The sequence below is a fragment of the Galeopterus variegatus genome, unplaced genomic scaffold (assembly GCF_000696425.1).
Source record: "Galeopterus variegatus unplaced genomic scaffold, G_variegatus-3.0.2 Scaffold6867, whole genome shotgun sequence".
NCBI lineage: Eukaryota > Metazoa > Chordata > Mammalia > Dermoptera > Cynocephalidae > Galeopterus > Galeopterus variegatus.
The window spans coordinates 76551-99187 of NW_007732978.1; the positions used below are offsets into that span (position 1 = coordinate 76551).

General features: G+C 40.9%; 1 protein-coding gene across 1 annotated transcript in view; it reads right to left on the reverse strand.

Annotated features, from left to right (window-relative positions):
* Nucleotides 1–4028: 4028 nt before the first annotated feature.
* The window catches only part of NRP1 (neuropilin 1), a gene marked incomplete at its 5' end in the record, with an annotated part of 40002 nt that continues 21393 nt past the window's right edge, over nt 4029–22637 (reverse strand). The window contains 6 exons of the mRNA XM_008591368.1: nt 4029–5555; nt 7519–7568; nt 9276–9382; nt 9981–10252; nt 14751–14888; nt 20335–20394. Coding sequence (XP_008589590.1) covers nt 5266–5555; nt 7519–7568; nt 9276–9382; nt 9981–10252; nt 14751–14888; nt 20335–20394 — 917 coding nt within the window. The remainder of the gene's footprint in view (nt 5556–7518; nt 7569–9275; nt 9383–9980; nt 10253–14750; nt 14889–20334; nt 20395–22637) is intronic.

Below are 22637 nucleotides of genomic sequence, written 5' to 3' on the forward strand. Positions count from 1 at the left end.
TCCGTGCTTGGGATTGAACGGTCCTGCAGAGCTACTAGACCCACAGTATATAATTTATTTGAGCAAAAATGCACCTTTATGGGTTAATCCATTAATATTTGGGAGTTTATTTCTTACCACTGTATAGACTGGCCTAACCTGACTAAGGCCTAATGGTAAAGTGAGATGGTAGTACACGTATTCCAAAGCATTCTTAAAATAATCCAATATGGTAACAGGAAGACTATTGCTTCACACTGAGGATTACAAAATTAGGATTACAAACCTTGTGTTAGATAGACACAAGTTTGAATCTTAGAAATGCCAGTTACTAACTCGTGGTGTGTCATTAATTGTATTTCTTAACCTCTCTAAACCTCAGTTTTTGCACCCCCAAATCATAGGGTAGTTTTAAGGATTAATTGAAGTATCTAGTAAAGTCTGGCACGCAGTAAGCCTTCAGCTGATCGTAGTGGTCATGATGTTAATAAGTTAAGAAATTTATGGAGAGTAGATTCATCAATGTGCTCACTGACAAGTTGAAACGCTCATATCTGATGTAGTAGCTCTGTTTGCTTAAGGAACAGAGAAGGGACGGAACTGGGGCCACTTCATGGGCCTCTCCAACCACCCAAACCCTCTATTACATAGATGAAATTAACTAGAAGGCTAGAAGGGATGATTTATTACTTGGGTGAAAGAGTATTTCTTCCTACAACTAATAGGAATTTAGGTGATTTAAATATAGATAAAATTCCAAGTAGACCCAAGAAAAATTATATTTAAGATTCTAAAACTAAGTTCCTTTTAGATGGAGGGCTTGAATCACAGTAGAGGAATTGTAAAAAAGTTGGGGATAATGATTAAGTCTGCTTTAGATATGTCACATATACGAAGTTAGGAAGAAATTTTATCAACACAACATAGAAAACTTTCAGAAATTAAACAGAAGGAGAGAAATGATAGCCTCGATAGGCGATGGAATGGTTTCCTGACAAGATTGCACCAAGATCATTAGCACTGCTAGCATCAAATCTCTGAAAGATGTCAATGGGGCCAGGGAGATAGGGTGTGGAAGTGTCTTATGTCAAAAATGATGGGGTGGGGGGATGTCCATATCACTAAAAGGAGCATCACGAGGGGCAGGGACCTGCTCTCCATCCTGATGAGTCAGTCTTGTTCAAGCTACATAAAGGTAAGACCATCACGGGACAGCATGTCCATTTCCAACCCAACATTCTGCCAGAGCAAGCAACTTCCCAACTCCATCAACAGGGTGGTGATTAAATTAGGTTATTGGGTCTGAACATTATACATTTGTTGAACATTATACACATCAGAAGGTACCACTCCTAGATGTAGAGAGGAGACACTCCATGTAGAAAAACCCTTTCTCAAGAGTCACTATTTGACAACCAATATCCATTATCTGATACTTTCTCACTTATTTGTAATAAGGATCTAAGAAACAAGAAATCAATCCATGTAGAAAAACCCTTTCTCAAGAGTCACTATTTGACAACAAATATCCATTATCTGATACTTTCTCACTTATTTGTAATAAGGATCTAAGAAACAAGAAATCATCATCAAAGAAAAATTAAAGAGGGCACAGTCTGGTTTTAACATCTTTGCAAAATTAGAAACCGTGTGTGGAGTATAAGGCAATTTCTTTTGAGTAGGAGGATTTGGCTCTTCACAAATCGGTACTCCCCTTTCTCCCTGAACGCACTGTGATGAGGAATACAGCATTGCTATACTTCTGTAGCACTTAAAAAATTTTAATCCAGCAAATTACTGCATCAGCGGAAACCGTGTGTGGAGTATAAGGCAATTTCTTTTGAGTAGGAGGATTTGGCTCTTCACAAATCGGTACTCCCCTTTCTCACTGAACGCACTGTGATGAGGAACACAGCATTGCTATACTTCTGTAGCACTTAAAAAATTTTAATCCAGCAAATTACTGCATCAGCAGTATCTCTTCCCTCTCAGTAAAGCCTACGCTTATTCCCCTCCCAAGCTATCAGGCAGAATGGCCACAAAGTGTTTCTGGGTTTAGTGAGATTTTAAGTTTACTAATTTTACTTTCTGTTTTCCAGGCTGCATTGTGCTCAGACTCTTCTGAAAAGTGTTTTGGGAACCCTGCAGGGATGTCTTTCCTTTGTCTTTGAGTGTTCAGAAATCCCCATTGGAAGCAATGCAAACTCTCTTGCAGTTGGCTCAGTGTAGCGGCTGACTTGGGGCTTCTTACACCTGAATGTGGATATAGATCATCTGGGGAGCTTGCTAAAATGACTTAGCAGGACTGGGGTATGGCCTGAGATTCTGCATTTCTAACAGGCTTCAAGGTGCTGCTACTTCTTGGACACACTTTGAGTAGCAAGGCCCTATGTGGACACCACCCAGGATAATGCAGGGCTGTGGAGTGGTAGGAGAAATGGAGGGGAGGTGAGACCAGATACATCGTGGGCTCATCACTCATCCTCTCCGCACTTTGGATTTCTCATTTATAAAGTGGAAACAGCTAATGTTCCCAGTAGAAAGAAGTACTATGTCATCACATAGAAGTTTCCTATACTCCTTCCCTAAAGTGACAGGATCAGTTCACAGGACCTTTATTGCTGATGAAGAAGCAGCGTGTATGTGATAATGTGATCAGACGTCCATTGAATTGCTTTTTCTCCTCTGTCAAAGACTGGTTGATTGTATTTGTATGGGTCTGGGCTCTCTATTCTCCTCCATTGATCCATTTGCCTATTCTATCATCAATAACGCACTGTCTTCATTACTGTAGCTTAGAGTAAGTATTGAAGATGGGTCACTCCTTCAACTCTACTGTTCTCTTTCAGTATTGTGTTGGCTATTCTGGGTCTTTTGACTTTCTATATACATTTAGAAGGCAGACTTTGTTAAGAAAAACAGAATACTTAGGCATACTTCAAAATGGTCCCCTTTTGAAAGCATAAGGGAATTTTTCTTTGATTTTCACTGTGGGAAGGAACCCTCTGGGACTCCTGGAGGTAAAGTTCATAAAAGTGAGCCCCACCCCCACCAAAGACTGGGAGCCTCCTGCTCCCAGTTTTTAACTCTCCAGGCTATCCACAATGGGCCTTGAGAAACTTGTTAATTACAATTTAAGCTATCCTACCCCAGTACTGTATATAGTCACATAAATATAACTGTAATTTAATGTATATTAAAACCATATATTATGTATAATTATATATGCACATGTTAATGCATATAAGTTATTCTGATTCTAATTCTATCTGAATGCCTCTGGGGACAAAAAACTATTCTTCTTTCATGGTGATCAATACTTTCCTGGAAACAAGAGAGATTCTCAATCCAATTAAACCAAGATGAATGGACTGTCCTGTCCATGATGCAAATGTGACTCCCAATAGATGTATCCAAGTGAGACCTAGAGCAATGCAGGAAAGGAGGAAGATCTCAAAATGCTCATGTACACCACGGCATGACAAAAATCATCGAAAACAACCAAAGTTTCTTTGGGTTCATTCACATGCTGCCTGATAAGATATTTATTTCTCTGTGCTTTAGGTCTTGCCAACCCCAAGGCGGGCTATTTCCTTTGTGAGCCATTGGAAGTTTCTAGAAGCATTCATTCAAGTCTAGTTTTTCAGGGTTGCTGCTGGAAGAATTCTCTTTAAACATTTGTTTTGATTTTATGGGTCCCCTGCCACCCCCTGTCCCTGTCCTTAGTCCTTATCTTAAAATACTTCACCCCGGGCATCAGGATTTATGGTCTCTTTCTTAAATTAACTGTTCTTCCTTCCACTTCCTTTGTCTGACTCAATATCAAAACAAGAAGGTTTCTCATGGGTCATTTTTGCAAATGTGGATGTAAAAATCTCATGGTTTTAGATATTTGGAACATTTTTATTCAGTCCTTCTTTGGATCTCACTCAAAAGCCAATCAGTCTTATTTCTTCCCTCAACTTACCACTATTTCTATTAAACACCAACATTTCTATCAAAGATCATTTTGATCAGAATGCACAGACAAACGGTTTAAGGAAAAAAGATACTGTCACTTTAACCAGTTAACAAGAAAACCAAAGTTAGACTTTGGAGGGCAAAGTTAGGAATTTCCCTTATTTATTTATTTTTAAACATAAAGTCTAGTAAAATTGTTTGCCATGACCAGCAGGTTAAAGCTGCAAGTTTCTTTTCTGGACAATGGCAAATGCTTAAATTCTAAGAGTGAAAAAAAGACAAGGGAGCTAGGAGAGAAAGAGTTTACATTTGAAAATACATTCCATATGAAAGAACAAGAGAGAATATTGCAGCTTTATACAAAAGGATCAAGAGACATGAAATTGAACTACAGAAAAAGCAGAACAATTAAGCCACGTTGCCATATCTTCAGAGCCCTTGCCTTCCCGGGGCTGACGTCTCACACTAAAATATACTTTCTTCTTAGTCAGTGAGCCACCAGGGTTTGATTAAAGAGTAGGGCTTTCACCAGAGAGAAACAGAGTGGGTCTTAATGGAACACAATGAACCAGTACAAACAAAAAGGCACTTGAGAGGACATAGACTAGCCAGTGCCAAGGATTTTTGTTGTGGTTGTCAGCAGAACACCCAGTCGCCAGCAGTGTTTGGTGATGGCACAGTTTTCTGTATGAAGTTCACAAGCACGAAGTTGAGTACAACACTGGAAAACATCAAGAAAATTTGACGGTATTGCTTCGTAAACAGAGCTGACTCACTATACTGGTACTGAGGCTACAGTACTTTTAAAACAAAACATCCTAATCCTTCCTTGCCTATGTACGACGCGGGCAGTTACACACAAGAACACCTTCAGGAGTCCACCGAAATGCGATTATTCTAATATAATGTGGGCACTGGGCTACAGGTAGCATGTCCATCAAAAGGGCCCCACTGAATATACCTGGTGCCAGCATCTTGGATTTTGCACAGTTTCCAAAAAGAATCCATAAAAGGAAGAGGAGAGAGAGAAGGGGAGAGGAGTCGAAATGAATTATTAAGTCAATCATACTTGGTCTCAACACCAGCATCTGATTACTCAAATTAAACCCACAGAAAGAGGCTGACTGTACATGATTGCGATTGTTAGCACAGCTCACTTGCTCACGTCTGTCGGCCATACTCTTTGGAGCTCCTGAGAAAAGCCTGGCTCAGCGTCATCCACGCACTTTGCAGCCTGTACAGTGAAAGATCAATAGTTCCCCAGCACACTCGACTTATGTCCTTGCACTTCAACTCTCCGACTCGTCTTTTCATCTCTGTCCGCCTTCACGCCTCCGAATAAGTACTCTGTGTATTCAGTTTGTCTTTTTTTAACTTCACACCGTCCACGAGTTCAAAGTTATAGTTCTCCAGAGCAGACAAGTTTCTTTCTGACATCCCGTTGTGCCAACAGGCACAGTACAGCACCACCCCGCAGACGGCACCCAAGAGGACACCCAGGGCGCTCATGGCTATGATGGTAATGAGAATAGGGTCCAAGGTCTTCAGCACATTGCCGGGCTTCCTGGAGATGTTCTTGTCACTTTCTCCCTGGCCTTCATATCCTGGGGTGCTCCCTAAGGACAAAGACAAAATTGGCTCCATAAGCACTGCCAACAAGCCAGGAGAAATCAGACAGAAAAATAGAGAAAAGGAAAAGAAACAGGAGTAATTCACATGCTTCAGTTTTGCCTGTCATGTTGGGAATAGAAGTGTAGGAGGCTGGAGTGTCAGGGAGTTAGTGCTGCAACTCTGACAGGTAGCTTAGCACATGGAAACAACTGATTCTGGGTAAACGGGGAAGGTTATGTTCTAATCTAATTCAGCTTTCATGTAGCCTCCATCTGTGCTTGGTTGTAATCTGTGTTTATAGTGCTTGACCAGATATGCAATCATTAAGCTTTGCAAAATGCTTAGTCACACATTCATCTCGTAGGGGGATTTAACCAATCCCCATGCATGAGCCTAATCCCAAAACCAGGCAGGAGGAAACCTTCAGAGCTGTCCTTTCTTTCTCTGGTGCTATTTCCAGTGTCCTGCATGGTTTAGGCATGTTTTTTTGCACTCCCATGTGGAAAATCATCAAGTCAAACAAGTTTCCCCCCAAGTCTACAGTGATTTCACTGAGGAAGGAGCGATCTCTCAGAACAAGGGAATGCTTGCTGCTGACGTGTAAAAAGCATTGTGGTTCAAATCAAGAAACCATGTCTGTGTCATGCTGAGTAGAAGACATTTAATAATCAGCGTCTTTGCAGCCCTGGTAGTTTCACTGGAGACAGTTACACTGCTCTGCAGCTCAGTCACTGGGGACATGTTTTCTTTAGAGTGGAACATAAGAAGTTATTAACATGGGAGCTTTGAGCCCAATTACCTGGTACTAGAAATGGGACTAAAATGTTAATGCACAGCGTGTGTGGTGTTTACTTAATAGTGTCCTGATCAACAAAGATTCCAATCAAAGAAAACTAAAAATATGAGATGCAAGTCCCTAAACAGGGGAAAAGAAGCCTTGGGACATATTAATATTCTCTCTCTTGATGAAATATTGTTTTGAAACAACCTCTAATAAAGTTTATATCTCTGTGTGGACTTTGTGATGTGTTAATATCACTAAAGCATAGTGCCAGATTTATTTGAACAAGTCCACGTCTGGCTATGTAGTAAGTAGGACCACATATCTCATGGCAACAGATGCTGACACATGCTGATGATTTGGGGGCAGCAGTGCCCACAGCAGCCATAAATAATGCTGGGGCAAATGTCCAACACCCCACAGTGCTGGCCGGGAGGTGCAGAAACTTCTGGAAATAAATAAGAGCAGGCAAGGCCTAACTCTGATCAAATGTTTTGCATTTCATCACAAAGCAGTATTCAGGTGTCCAACACCCCACAGTGCTGGCCGGGAGGTGCAGAAACTTCTGGAAATAAAGAGCAGGCAAGGCCTAACTCTGATCAAATGTTTTGCATTTCATCACAAAGCAGTATTCAGTGAAAACACTGCTGTTTTGGAACATAGTAGCTCCTCAATAAATCCTATCACCACCACCACCATCATCACAAGACCAAGATTCTATTAGAGGAGGATGAGAAAAAATGAATCAAAAGCAATAGATTATCACAGAAATTGGGCTCTAGTCTCATAAAGATCCTATCTGGATATCAACCAGACACAAGAATTTGGATTGGTTTCAAATTACTGTTTGGAAGTAGTCATCACTACTTTTCTGTTTTCATAGTTATAAAATGAGAGTGAGTCACTTCCCAGCTCAGGCTGGGAAGGGCCAGGACTAGCACACTTCCCCAGAGCTCAACCACATGAGCTGCACCTGTCAGGAGGCTCCCAAAGTCTTAAGGGCAGCTTAGGAGAGGGTGCTCTGTGACAACAATCCAATTCACAGCACCAACTCAAGGCCATGGGCATAGATGTTTATTTTATTTAAACTATGATGATATACCAGTGTATTAGAGTTCCAGAGTTTTCTTCATAAAGATAATGAAAGCCATAGTAAAAAAAAAAATTGGTGAGCAAGACAAATTTACCTGTTTCATCAGTTTTAATTTCTGGGTTCTTTTTATCCAGCAGCAAGAGACTGTGTCCTGTGTATTCCCCCAAATAAAAAATAAAATTAAATAATAAATAAATAAAATAAAAGTTTATGGAAGAAATGGAATCCCCGCATTCCTTTTGCTACTGAGTGCAGGGCAGGGGGGATTTTGAACACTTTGTTCCCTGCTGTCTCTCAGCATTTTGTACAGTGCCTAGCACATAATAGGTGCTTCAATAAATATTTGTTGTATGAATTAATGAATAATAAATAGTTGATAATCTCATAGCACCCACGGCTAAATATTTGAGAATACATATTTGATGAGTATACAACTACCTTAGACATCTTTTTACTGGGTCAGCAGCATACATAAAGTGTTTTAATGGAGCTCTAGTTGTGACTTTCTGAGCACAATGCCCAGCAGCAACTACAGCTAAGTAGACGAATTGCATGAAAAGAAAAAGGTTCATAGAACTATTGTAACCATCGATGAGTATATTCACTGTTGCATCTGGTATGCCGCGTTGCATATAATATGTGGTCAGTTAGAACTTGTTGAACTGAAGTGATTTTTATTTCTTTGTTTTAGTTTGTGAAGTTTGCTTTCACATCCCACAAATTACCATGATCCCTCTCATCTTAGAATGAGAAGGCAATGATATTACATACACTATGTAATTACAAATATGTTTTAACAGCAGTGAGACTTGGATATGGGTAATTTGCAAAGTGGTTGCAACTGAAATATTAAGTCTTATCATTTTTGTGAAGATTAGCTAATTAGTGTGGCATTAAACAGATTTCCTTACATATGAAGAAGACCTTTATTCACTGCTCCTATTTTTTTTTCTTGCCCAATTTCTTCAATTGACCCTATCAAATTATTGCCACTTTAGGAATTACATATATTCAATATATTGTATAATAAAAGCTTTGTATGTTGCTGAAATGACCAAAAATCCATTATAGCCAACAGGCCTCCTTTGTCTTAAATTTGTCCAATAGGCTTATTCCATTTTGTTATAATTAACATCCTATTATATAATGATATATAACAAAAGTTTAAGTGTAGCAAATGGGGCTTAAGACTAATTACTCTGCTATTACATTGCCATTAGTGATGCTATTTGTAATTATATATCAAGAACTAGGGAATATGAATTGGTTTTCTATGTCTTCAATCCATCTAGTACCAGAATGATAAAAACCAATTCTGAGATACTAGACCATCTCTGAATTTCACTTATTCTGTTGAGTCATTTCAGCTATTTTCAGGGTCAGAAACATGTAATTCTTTGCAATAAAGCAAAGGATTATGATTCATTAACAACGTTATCTTAACTAAATTCAGTGTGATGAAAATTTTCAAGAGCCTGCTGTTTGGTTTATACACCCAGATATTTGAAATTATCCAGATGTCTGACCTTTTGTACTTTACATGGAAACGTTTTGGTGTGGCATATATAGCTTATAAGCAGAGAGTCTTTCTTCTTTGCTATGATCTTTGGATTCCACTTTATTTATGTAGTTTTGTAGTAACCAACCAGACATTTTACATGAACTGGGTTATGTGATGGGGTAGCTAAAGGTAAAGTGACCTGATTTCATGTCTTATTGCACCAGAATATGCATTTCATATGGTGCACCTAGAGCCCATACTGAAATTCCAGATCGTAATGAGCAAGACAAAGACCATCCCATGGAAAGAACCTTGCCCTGGGCAAGTGCTCCACTGGTTTCCATAGCTACTCATACTTACTTGCACAATCCTCTTGTGAAATGTGGTTATTAATACTAATGTCATCCACGGCGATCCCGCCAAGGTTTCCTTTTCCAATTTCGCCCTCGAAAATCACCTAACAAAGTGAGATCATTTTCACAGTATTTAAATGCTCATCTCAAATGTCATTGTTTACAAATGCTTGTTCAGCTCAAGCTATGGCATGTAAATTACATTCATGAGATTCCTCATAAGCACACACTTCACTCATCAATCCATGTTAGCAGCCAGGGGAGTGCGTGCAGCTTCTCTCTGTACTCTCTTTGTATAATACCAACTTTAAAATGGGAAAAAGCAGCAAATAAAAGGAATGATACATTGTGACAGCCCAGAAATAGATTACAAAGAAGCATTTTCCCTTCTTTCTCAGCAAATTGGTTCCATTTCTGTAATCTATGAGACTGTGAAATATGCTCCGGAGATGATCAATTGCAATATCAAGAAATAGATTACAAAGAAGCATTTTCCCTTCTTTCTCAGCAAATTCGTTCCATTTCTGTAATCTATGAGACTGTGAAATATGCTCCGGAGATGATCAATTGCAATATCTCAACTTTGGGAAAGATTTGAAACAATTTTGGGAATAATTCCCAAGTCTCATTTACATGACCTTCCAAATATGATCCCAATGCTCCCGAAGCCACTGCCCTCCCCAGCCTAGGGAAGGGTCACACCTGATAGAGTTTCAGAGACTTGTGGAGCAAGACACGCCCTTCCTTCCAGTGGTCTCCTTGGTGACCGATGGCCATCCAGACCAGCTGATCATATTCCTCTGGCTTCTGGTAGCGCAGTTTGACCCTCAGCGTGCCGACGTGGGAGCCAGACATGTGGTACCAGAAGGTCATGCAGTGAGCTGAGTTCTGCGAGTAGACCACTGGGCTCACCAGGCGAGCCACTTCACCCTTCTGGGTTTCGTCGGCTTGGGAATAGATGAAGTTGCCATCTCCTGCTGGGACAAAAACTGTGTTAGTGAGAATAGACTTTGTCTCTCTTCTTTCCAGTTCCGCTAATCAAAATTTCTCCCTTGGGTTGAGCACCAAAAACCTGAATATGCAGTGTAGAGAGAGCAGCGTGCACAGTGGTTGGGGACCTGTGGGTACCTAAGGCTCTGTTTTAATCTTCTGTGGCTGGATATTTGATTAGGGGGAGGCTGGAAAGCAGCACTAATTCGGATACTACTTACCTGAAATGCTTTGTCATATGGACACAGGCTATGACTCAGTTGGTCTCTGCACCATCGCAAGCAAATTGAAAGCACATTCTGTACACAGACTGGACAGAAAATGTCTGACTGTCTAGGAAGAAAATCTATTTTTTGTGCAGCTTTAAGATCGTCTCAGCAGCATCCCTGTGAACACTGACATTAAACGGCATAATTTAGATGTATTCTTATTTATCATTTGAGCAGCATGACTTTCGGTTGATGACATTTTGGTCACTAAGATTGCTTGATAATAACAAAGCTGCAGTTTTTCCAAATAATCTAGTGATCTTTTTTTTCATTTTTCAAATTCAGATGATTTTTCCCTTGGTTTATTTTAATAGCTTATAAGTTCCTTAAACACACCTGAGAGCTTGATTCTCAACTGTGAGGCCCACTTCTGTTTGATGTGGGCCTGTGGTTCAAGGAGAGGCAAGGTTGCATTTTTGAGGCTCATTAGAACGTGCCATTTTGGCAACATAGACACTTGCCAAGCTGCAAGGACTTATTCTCAGCTTTGCTTTTAATTACCCCCAGTGGGAACATTTCTTCCTGCCACCACCTGGTCTAAACACACAACTCATGTTTCACTGTTTGCTCCGCAAATAGAAATCACCTACTCTAATGCCTCACCTGATGTAAGGGTGAATCTGACGCTCAGGCCTCAGTGGGCAGTGGGATGTTTTGTTTGCTGCCCAAGAGCCTTGTGTATTTGTAAGGTACTTTTTCACTTGTGTATGCGGGCTTGTTCTCGTGTCTGCTTGCCTGCATCAACCATGCCCAGGTGGAAGTAGACATGTTAGTGAGCAGCTTTCTTTTCTCACCTGGCTGCTAACATGAGATCTCGCCATAACACTCTTATTAAAACCAGTGGGTAGGTTCATTTTTTAAAAAGGGTGGAAAGAAGACACAGGTCCAGCAATATGTTTGATGCTGTAGGACAGCTCTTTCACTCTCTGTCCTTGTGGAGTGTCCCGTGACTGAGCCAACTGAGTCACTCCTAGGGTTTGTCTTGACCCACCAATTTACTAAGCTGTGGCCATCTGTCTGTGTGACAGTGCCCATTTCACTAAGATGAGTGGCATATCAGTCCACCAAGATGAACAGGAAAAAAACACACTCATCTTGCCTCTGCCCCCCAAACTTGTGGAAAAAAGACTGAAATTGGCAATGCTGCAGAGAGGAAACAGATTTATTGTGCCCACAAGGACAATGTAGGCTAGTTGGAGAATAGGTGGTAGGAAGAAGGAGAAAATTGGACCTAGGCAGAGGGAGGAAGGCTGCCCGAGAAGTGTCTCATGGCCTCTGTTTAAAATGCCTCAGTGGCTCCTACCTGCCTTCAGCCCATCCACACTTCACGAAGCACCCAAGGCCAAGCATTCTCTGCCACATGACTCACTGCTTCACATGAAGGATCTGTCCAAACCACACCACTTGCAATCCACTAAAACAAGCCCTAGCTTAGTCGGTCTCTAAGACAGGACTGCTTTCTCTGACCCTTCCTATGTTATCTTTTCCGTTCCTGCTGACCTCCGCCATCAGACACCCTCCTCCAACCACACTGCAATCGTTTGCCACCCACAACCAGACTGAATTCCTCCAGGATAGGGACACCTCCTCTCTACTTGGTATTTCCAGTACCCAATACAACACCAGCCATGAAAAAGGGCTACTCAAATAGCATTCGTTCAGTGAATGGGAAAAAGACGTGAGATTTCAGGAGTCTTCTGTAAGGAGACCCCTGGTGTCATTCTTAGAGGGTAAATACAGAAAATCGAGTGGGATTCCTATAAGTAAATTCAGAATTGGGCAGCAGATATTTATATTTATTTTACCAGATAGTGTTAATTAAAAAAAACCCCAAAACAAAAAAACCTCAGTGACTGACTTGCAAAAGTGCCTTCTACTATCTAATATCTGTGGTATGTGAGTTGAGTGTGTGGAGGTAGACATAACCCCCAACCTTTTTGGTAAACAATACCAGATACTTAGGACCTTCTGTTACCAGGTGATTAAGACCTTTGGTCACCAGAAGATTAGGACTTTCTGCTGCCAGGGGGAAGGGACTTTCCAAAGAGCCCAAAGTTCACCCTGTTCCAGGAAGGGAGTATGCTCACCTGACTCCAGGAACAGCATGATCAGTACCTTATCTTTGGACACCAAGGGAGGAAAGAGGGGGGTGGACCGTTGGTCAATACCTCAGTCCTTCCTTTGCCCACCAAAAGCTAAAAGCCCAATGGTTTTAAAAATTGCTTAAAGTGGCCAATAAACAGCGTACAACCCAGCCTGTTACCAAAGCCTGCCTACCAAACTGTATAAAAGATGCTTGAGTTAAGAGCTCGGGGCCGCTCCTGTCCTGAAAAATGGAGTGACCTCAGCATGCTGAAATAAAAACCTCTTGCTCATTGCATCGAGCTCTGTCTCCCGGTCTTTGCAAGATGAGCCTTCCCAACAAGTAAGATTCATGCTTACGGGCCAGTCTTACAAGTGCAGGGTTCTTTTCAGCTAGATTTTTTTTTTCTCGTTAACAAGTTCCTGCCTTTCAGGCATTGGGCTCACCCACCTCTCGACAAATGACTGTTTCTAGTGCTGCAGAGGCTCTTTCAAGTCAGGGCAGAGCTGGCATGACAGCCAAGTAAATCTGGGTGGCTGGGAGAACAAAAGAGTCCAATCCTTCTGGAGGATCGCACTTCTCAGCTGCTAATCTAAAACAAAACCTCCTTCTCTGAGACTCCAATGCATAAAGCACTGATATTTTTCCTTTCAGGGGTTTTATCACAGTTCTGGGTCAGGAACTCTGTCTTCATTTTCTCAATTAGCACTTTTCTTCTGCAAGCCTTTTAGCTTTTGTCTCTGGCTAACACAGCTTTTAACCTCCTTTGAATGTCAGACCCTACTGAGCCATTTTGCTTCACTTTGCATCAATTTTTCCACCATTACTGCCTTCATTTCAGCTAATTGCATTTAGTTAATTTGATGCCATTTATATGTACAGTGCCATTTACAGTCAAAGTATTTTAAGTTTTCTAAAACTGCTTGTCTGAAGATTCAATTCAAAGTGTCTCAGAATTGAAAGAGTCCAATTTTATCCAATTTCCTTGTCATTCTCATTAGGCAAGGAGGTAGCCGTGGTGGAAGGAGGCCTATTCAACCTATTTATTGGTTATATTCATGGGGAAAAAATGAACAACGAAGTGGGAAAGGCATGAAGATCCTCTGCCCAGCCATCAGCTCCTGACACCCTCATCCAAAGCACCAGCACGAGGAGAACTTAATGAGATTTCTCAGCATCAGCAAATGCTCCTCTGGGTTACCTTTTGGGAAACCACTATTGGAGTAAGCAGTCCTCTGTATTACTAAGTAAAGTAGAAGTTTGCAGGCTGGACGTTTGTCGTGAGTGTGTGTGTGTCTCTGTTTTTGGCAGGACACTGCTGGTTCTTTATAGCATATCTCAATTTGGGTGATGAAATGACAAGGAGGAAAACAGGACGGGGTCAATAAAAAAAGTTCACTGGAGCAGTTGCCATCTCACTCTGTCTCCCAACCCACTTCTCCCCCACCAATTAATCCTACAAAGAAAATAAGGCAGGAGGTGGGATGGACGTGAGCTGGATGGTGAAGTTTATACCTGCTCGGAGTAAATGGGCCAGATACAAATTTTTTTTCCAAAGGATAAGAATCCCACCTCACCTTGTTCCACCTCTACCTCAAGGGTTGAGAGAGAGCAAGCATTAGATTACTTACTGTTTCTTTAGTTGCAAAATAAAGGTGACATAATTTATATGTCTGAACTTGCTTGAAAATAACCCAGAGTCAGGGATGATAGAGATAAAATAAGATTCTTACGACTTGATAATTGTTGAAGCAAGGTTATGTCCATATGGGGTTCACTATCCTACTTTTTCCCCCCTACTTTTGAACAAGCTTGAAATTGCCCATAAAAAGTTCAGAAAAAGTATAAAATGAGTACTAACTCACCCATCCTTGCCCAGTTTGCTGTTTTTCAGAGAGGCCAATCAGTGGCCAAATTTAGTCAACATTCCTCTTTACTTGCCCTAAGCTTATCCCTACTAAGGAAAGTGACCTTGTTAATTCCAGAAAATGAAAGCGTAAGTGAGTGAATACTTGTAGTATTTTCTAACCCCCCTAAATTCACAGGCACCAGAAACCACTCCCCCGTAACACCTTCTCCAATTCACAGAGAATTTGCAAAGCCAGGAGGCCACAGTGAACTTCCCATTACCTGTGTGATCCTGAATGGGTCCCGTTTTGCTGGTCAACACACTCCACTTGAGTTGCACGTGATTGTCATGTTCCCAGTGACAGAACGTCTTGTGAGAGCCCCATCCAAATTCACAGTTAAAACCATATGTTGGAAACTCTTCAGTGGGTGGAAAGGGAACATAGAAACAAGCAGAGAAAGACAAATTTAATCATTCAGGGTCACAAAGGCCCTTAATTTGTTCATGGAAAACACGATTTATACAACTTTATGTCTGTTTGAAAATTCTGGGAAAGTCACAAAATCCAGGATTACCAGGAAACTAAAAGATGCATGGAGATGTCAAAATGTTTGCAAAATCACATTTAGTACATTTTTTTTTTTTTTAGATCACCTCTAGAAGAGGGAAAGGATTAGGAGGTGGCATTTGAATTATCTACAAAAGATAAATTAGATTTGAGTTTGTGGAACTGGGTGGAGAGATTTTCCAGTAGAGCAGACAATAAAAGCCAAATGTCAAGGAGTGTAGGCCCTGGAGACAAGGGAAAAGTTAATTTTGGCTGAAGTATAGCACACGTGAAGAGGAGGAGTACCATGTAAGGTATAAAATTTCCGGGAAGGCTACTTTCCAAAGCACGTATATTACATCTGCAGAACTCTCCCTGTTTCCACGCTATTTAATAAGAAAAATACTCTGTTCTTGAGGATGAATCATATAAATTGATATCTACCAATGAAAAGAATCTTAATTAGAGACTGATCCTTGAACCTCAAAAGTCTAAAGAAGTGACTTAGTGGAACGCCTCCACTCTCGCCACACCAGCTCATGCTTCAGGTCTTTGGTGTCAGTGCAGAAATCTCTGAAGCATTTTCTTAAGATTATTTTTTCCTTCTGTGCTTTCTATCAGGTCCATTAATTTAAGTATAAGTTTCTGCTTTTTATAGTGAACATCTTTATTTGCATATAAATTGTTCTCCCCACTTAAAACCTCAATGCAAGGTCATATGAAGCCAAAGCACATTTAAATAGCTACCCATTTTAATTTTTTAATGTTCAAAATCCTTCCTTTGGAATCTGAGAAGAAAGCATGAATGGATTTGCTGGAATAATCGTAGCAGCTCTGACAAAGTGCTACCTGACTATGGTGTTTTAAAAACCCATACCCTTCTTTGAAAGGAGCTTGACGTTTTATGTATGGGAAAAATGAAATCATTGCTCCTTGGAATTTGTTTTGGTAAACTAGCAATAAAAATAATTCCAAAGATGAAATTCTCATGTTCTGCCTATCCCACTCCTCTTCTCTTATAAAGAGAAGCACACAAAAGTGGCTGTTTTCTGTAATAAAGGATGTCCTTTGCTTGCGTGTCATTCCACAAGATGGCAGCATTGAAACAGACAGAAAGGCGCCCGGGGCGTCTGGCCAATTGAACTTAAAAATAAGCCTCAAAAGAATCCCTGCATGCAATAAGGGAAGTCTGGTGTTATGTGCTGTATTAGGGTCAGGCTGGGACCATAAGATTGTTGGTAACTCTTCTGTAACTCGCCCAAGTCTTCAACACAAAGTCTCTTGCTTTCTCCTCTGAGCCTGGTGTTGACTGCCCCTCCCCCACTTTAACAATGGTGGGAGGAATTTTAATGCAAAGATTTATTGACTAGATAAGGAAGATTTACTTTGCATTTTTCATTTCCAAGGAACTCTTTTCAAGTGCTAATATCAAATTTTGGAAGGAACCCACCACATGAATTATCAAAACTGAGCAGGATGGATTCTCCCAATGACAATGTGACCTCCCAAAGGGCAGACAGAGCCAGTTTGGGAAAGTAAACTAGTACACCATGTGATGTGTATAATGTGAGCCCTTAAACTTGGTGCAGAAGGGCTGCATTTCACAGCTGTAGTGCCATCAGAGAGAGATATTTCATGTCTAGTCTACCATAACCATGAAATAGGACTTCTTAAGGCTTGAGAAACCCTCTCCAAAATTTACCACACTTTTGTGCAGCAAGATTGAATTATGCAGATGAAGTACAGTCAACTGAATGGTTGAGCAACCTTGGACGTCAATACCCAGGATCTGGAATGTACTGTTGCATAATCTCATGTTAGAAAATGTCAATATGGGAAAATGTTAATGTGTGTGTGTGTGGTTTTGATTTTTCTTCTTAAATGTGCTTTAGAAGACACGCACATACAGGAGGCCAGAAAGCCATTATAGCACACACATTTCTGGTTATATTTGCCTTGTTAATACATTAAATTTATTGCATAGTATAGAAAACCACATCCTCCATAATTTTGGCTATTAATATTCTGATGATTTCATAAAGCATATGAACTTGGATATTTTTGTAATGACCAGGACACGGAACAGCTTTGCCTAAAAGGATGTTTTAGACATTTATCCTCGCCTCAGTGAATGGCTGTCTGCCTTTATCTTCCAATGTCCTTTCCAATCCTGTGAATTTAACAAGGTGAACCGCTCTAACTTTTTGTATTTTACTGCTCTTTTATCTTCTTGTCTTGATCATATAACTTATGGCAATCTCATTTATTGAAAAGAAATGTTTTTAAATCACTGCATCTTGTGGGGGAGGGTTGTGGGGTGAGAAGCTCAATCTTGAAAATTTAAGCCTGGCTAGAAAGACAAATAAGCACACAAACTACCCGTAAACACTTACAGAAAGGAAAAAGAAAGAAAACAAGGGGCTGGCTGGTTAGTGCAGTTGGTTAAAGCACAGCCATATTATAACACCAAGGTCATAGGTTCGGATCCAGTCATAAAATAAAAGTAAGTGAGAAAGACAGAAGGAGAGGACAACAGGGGAGAAAAAGGAAGAGAAAAAAGCAAATGGATGAATGAAATAAATACACAGGACTACTGACCTTTAAGTTTTCAAAATATTACCCAGGCCCTGTAGCTGCACACAATTCTCATTAAATTCAATGGGAATAATCTGGCTAAATCCTTTCTTGACTCTTAAAAATAGCAGGAAACAATATTCTGAACTTAAATTTATAGCCTCTCTGAGCAAGCACCAGCTGTGCTTGTTGAGCTCATCCTGAATCATTAGCACCATATATGCACAAGGATTTAATTTGTAAAGCTGGTATGCAAAACTTCTATTGAGTATGTTAACTAACTTACTCATAGACTGGTCTTTCAGTGCAAACAAGTGGAGATACAAAGGCCCCATAATCATAGGTTATGAACACACTCTGGGCTGCTATAGGAATGTTTAAAGATCCTCAGAGGGTAAGAGCCCTCACCAGAGAGAGCTGGATTTAAAATGCAGGGTTCTCATCTGTTCCTGGCAGAGCATTAATAGGCTTTTATGCATCTGATTACAACCCAGACAGTATATGAATATTATATGCCCACTGAGTTTATTATATTGATAAGAATACTCAAAATGAAATCTTAAGACTTTGCTTGAGTCTATAATGGCTTCAGCAAAATTAAATTAGGATGAAGAAGGTTTGGGGTACGATTTGCTGCTGCTTGTGAAGATGCCTGAAGAATCTGAAGCCTGTAGAACAGTGTGGATCAAAGTATCAATTAGGTGAATCCGACCACTGCGTGAGCACCTCGGCGTTAGCCAACGGTAGACCTGACCGCTGACTCAAGCATGCCCAGGTCCTTGTGAAGTGCTCTGTGCATTGGCTTAGCCAGAAGGTAATAATGAACCGAACTCCTCCAAAGGTCAGACAGTCCACTACCCACAAATGAGGACTTGGAGCCCAGATTCATGATTCAGACAATGGAAAAACAGGAAACCAAGTTGATTTGTAAAGGACTCTGGGCTGACTGTGAAATCCAGACTGGACCAGACCAACCCTATCAGTAAGCTATGCGGTTTGCACTGAACTTGTTCAGATGGTGTCCACCATGGGTCTTACTGGTTCGTGATCTGTATACCTGCCCGCTGATCACAGCAGACCTGGGAGAGGACTGATTGGCCTTGGAGCTCCTCCATAAAGCCATCCCACAAATGATCTTGAAGTGACGCACAAATCAAATGTGTTCACAAGAACCATTCCTGCTCTGATCATAGAGACCTTCGGTGTTCGGGGAGGATTATCTAGTTTTGGAATCTGATATAACTTTTCATTTTCTTCTCAGCTGTTGTTCACTTTTTTTTTAAAAAATGATCTCTTTTAATAGGCAAGGGAAGAGAGATGAAATGAGATGAATTAGTTGGCAACTTCATAGGAGTGGCTTTAATTACCTCTCTGGCAAGAAAAGCCACTCAGACAACAGCTAAAATGTTTGTTACATTATTAGAACTTCATGTATTCACCTCATCCCCCCACTTTCCTATCCCAGAGGGTCACGAAGAGCCAACTGGTGGTGACCATCCTTTCTCCACAGAAGACCATCCTGCGGGCTGAGAACTCTCAGGTCAGGTAGGAATCAAGGGACAAGCAGGCTTCCCTCACAAGGTGGCCTCGGCTGCACGAGGTGGCGCACAACCCCTGAAGGCCACAGTTTATAACTTGAAAAGGTGTGTGCAGGATTGTAGAGTTTTCAGAATTTCGGCGATTTCTCTTCTGTTCATCTTCTGACATTTGGGGGTGTCTGGGCTGTGCGGTAGCAAGAATTTTGTCAACCTGAGCACACCCTGGGGAAACTCAGAGTTCAGTTCAACTAAAGAGAAGTTTGTTTTTGCAGTTTAATCAGGTCAGCAGTGACAGCGTCCTTTAAGGCAGCATACTAATTAGAGCAGTCCTTTCTACTTTCTGCCTAGCCGGGTAGTGTCATAGCGTTGAGGAAACCTTGATATACTCCACACACCCCATTAATAAATGACTGTGCTGGCCAAGGCTGAGTGAGCTTCAGTAAAGGAAATGGGAGAAGCTGGAAAACTGACCTGTTCACCTCACTGTAATGATTAACTTTAAAGTATTTAAAACCTCTGATTGCTTATACTGACTGTTTCCCTTCGTGTGTGTCTGTGGGGAAGAAATTCACAGAATACTAACAAAGAATGAAAGAGAGAGGGAGCCCACCATGTGTTTAGCTGGGGCTAGCCTCTGCTAAAAAGCCTTTCTATGAATAAAAGGACGAGGAGGTGCTGTTCCCGAGGGTGCGCCCCTTCCCCGTGCACAATTATAAACTTGTGGTTTCCGAACCCCATTTCGTGGCACGCCCACTGGAAACGCTGTTGTAAAGCTGCCAACTCCGTGGCAGGCAAAACTGACAAACTTTGCCTGTCTCGGTTTTGCAGAATTGTGATGAAAATAAATAGTCAGGCTGCTGCCTGTGAGATTTCCTTCTCCTAGAGTTTGCAAACACAGTCCCTGTCCTAGATGTGCTGCATTTAAACAAAGTATGTTCCTCAGTTCCCTCGGTGGAGAGCTCGGATTGTCACCATTTGGCAATTACTGATGGAGGAGGAAATCTCACTGCCTGCTGCATATACATGTGGATGAAAGGAAAGGAAGGCAATATTTACAGCTCATGCTTGGAGACCAGATGCTGCATGGCATCTCCCCTTCTAGGACTTTTGGGGAAACCGAAACCAAGAAGTGCAGCAATGCACTATTGTTGTGGGGGGAGGGGAGGGGCATATGGAATCTAGCACGTTTTATATTTTATTTGATACCTGATTGAATTGTGCTGTCTATTACTGTCGGCTTTTCTGTGGCCAACACGGTGGTACCACCTGAAAAACAAAAACAGCAACATGCAAAAATAAGAAAAAGGAAGAAATTGGCAGGAGAGAAATGTATGTTTACATACATCTATTAGAGGCAAACATTTTCCATAGAAAATCTTGCCTTTGATTTCAGATATAGTAATTGTTCCACTTAAATCTTGCTCATCACAATATCAAATTCAAATAAATCATTATTTTTTAACCTAAAATGTTTTTATTTATTTTTTTAATTAACACATAAACATTATATATATTTATGGTGTATAACAAGATGTTTTGGTATATGATGGCACTTCAAAAAGCTCATGGAAAGATTTATATATCTTTCATTTCTATTCTTCCATGAACTCTTTGAAGCACCCTTACTAATTACCATTTTCTTTTGTGTGTGCTGGTAACACTTAAATCTATTCTCTTAGCAATTTTCAAGTATACAGTATATCCTAATACAATTCTTTAGAAAGCATCCGGAAGGCATGGAGAGATCGAGACTTTGTTCCAAGCTCACTGATTCCCACACTAAGAGTGGCATATGTACAACTGCGACACTGAAAAGCAAGGGCCTCCGAATGTCCTCGGTGACTTGGGTATTAAACTTGACCTAGAACTCTAAGCTTCAGACAGTTTTCCAAGGTTTCAGATGTTTGCCTTCAGGGGAGTTGCAAGGCTAGTCCCATCATCTATTTTAAAAACTGAAGGTTTAAAGCAGTTGTTCGTTCATCCTTTCTTTCGTTGCTGTAGCTGTTTATTTTTCCCAAGCACAAATATTCTGCCCAGTATGTGGCTTGAGAAAGCTGCAGGAGGCAGCAGGAAAAGGAGAAGGGGAGAAACATTTCCTCCCAGTGCCAAGGGCTGGAAGATTGAACAAACAATACCCTGAATGCTGTGATTTAAAGAATCAGTTTGGAGATTCTTTAAAACTGCTAATCAGGGGGCAGGCTGTCACCTTGGCTTTGCCTCCTCTTCTTCCAGATCTTAGCTTCTCCATTTTCCATTGTTCATGATACTTCTGCCTTAAAGCAGTGTTCCTAAGCTTGCCCAGTCATAAGAATCACCTGAACGCTTGCTGAAATTAGTTTCCTGTCTCACTATCTTCCCCTGACTTCACTGAGAACCAGAATCCCAAACCAGAAAGTTTGGGAGGTGGTTATAAGGTGCCATAATTGTGCACTTTCCAATAGTATCATTCAATAAAGATTTGTGATGATCTTTATTCAGGACAGGCTTATCCTGCAGCTCCCACACATCAGAAATCATGTTACATATCCATATCATGAATCAGAGAGCCATAAAATTGTGCTCTTGGAATGGTCTTAAGATTTCTGAACTAATCGACTGCAGCACCAAGTCATGTTCCCTGCTCTCCCAGCAAATATGCTGGCTGAGTGGTCACACGTGTGCACGGCCTCAGTAAGGCAGGCACTAGGAAAAAGGAATTATATATATTACGGGTTAAGAAGGTGAATCTATAATGGCAGAATTGGAGGGAGGCCAGAATACATTAGCATTCTGTTCCCAGTGGTCTTATAGGAGACAGATTCAAGGTGAAAAGTCAGTTTTTAAAACCGATATGCATTATCAGTTTAGTTATAGGTTGGGAGCCAAATTCCACTGTTGGGTACACACAGCTCCAATGTGAAATTTGGCCTCCTGGTGCCTTTGAAGCCAATCGTATTATCTAATGACTTCAAAGGCATTTGCAAATGAGTAACTTCAGGGGTGAATTTTCACCTTGGCAAGCAAGCATGGGAGAACAAACTCTCCTCATTTCCATGCATTCAGTACAGTTCACCTGGAATTCAGTGTTGTCTGCAAGTAATGAGCATTTTGCTACTGTATTTCTCTCCCTCTATATACATATAGGTCACCCCAGGAGAAGAAATTAAATGAACACCGTCTGTGTTAAGGAACTAAACACCGTGAAAGACAGCATTGATCCCAATGTCCATGTTGCCACCTATCAGTGTTAAAGTGAGAATGTTCTTGGTTTGGTTCCATCACACTGAACATCCGAAGTTTAAAGCTCTGACAGTATAGTCTGTGGCAGAATGAGCAAAAAGGACTTGGAGCTGCCTGTGAGCATAGGAGAGACGTGGTTCAGGTGTAAATAAGGTACCTGGGTTAGGGAAGATTTTTGCTCCTTGCAAACAATTACTTATGAGCACACTCATTTTCAGAAAAGAATAACAAATAGCTTTGTAAAGCAAAGTAAGTTTTCCAAAAAAAAAAAAAAAAAACTTGGCCTTAAT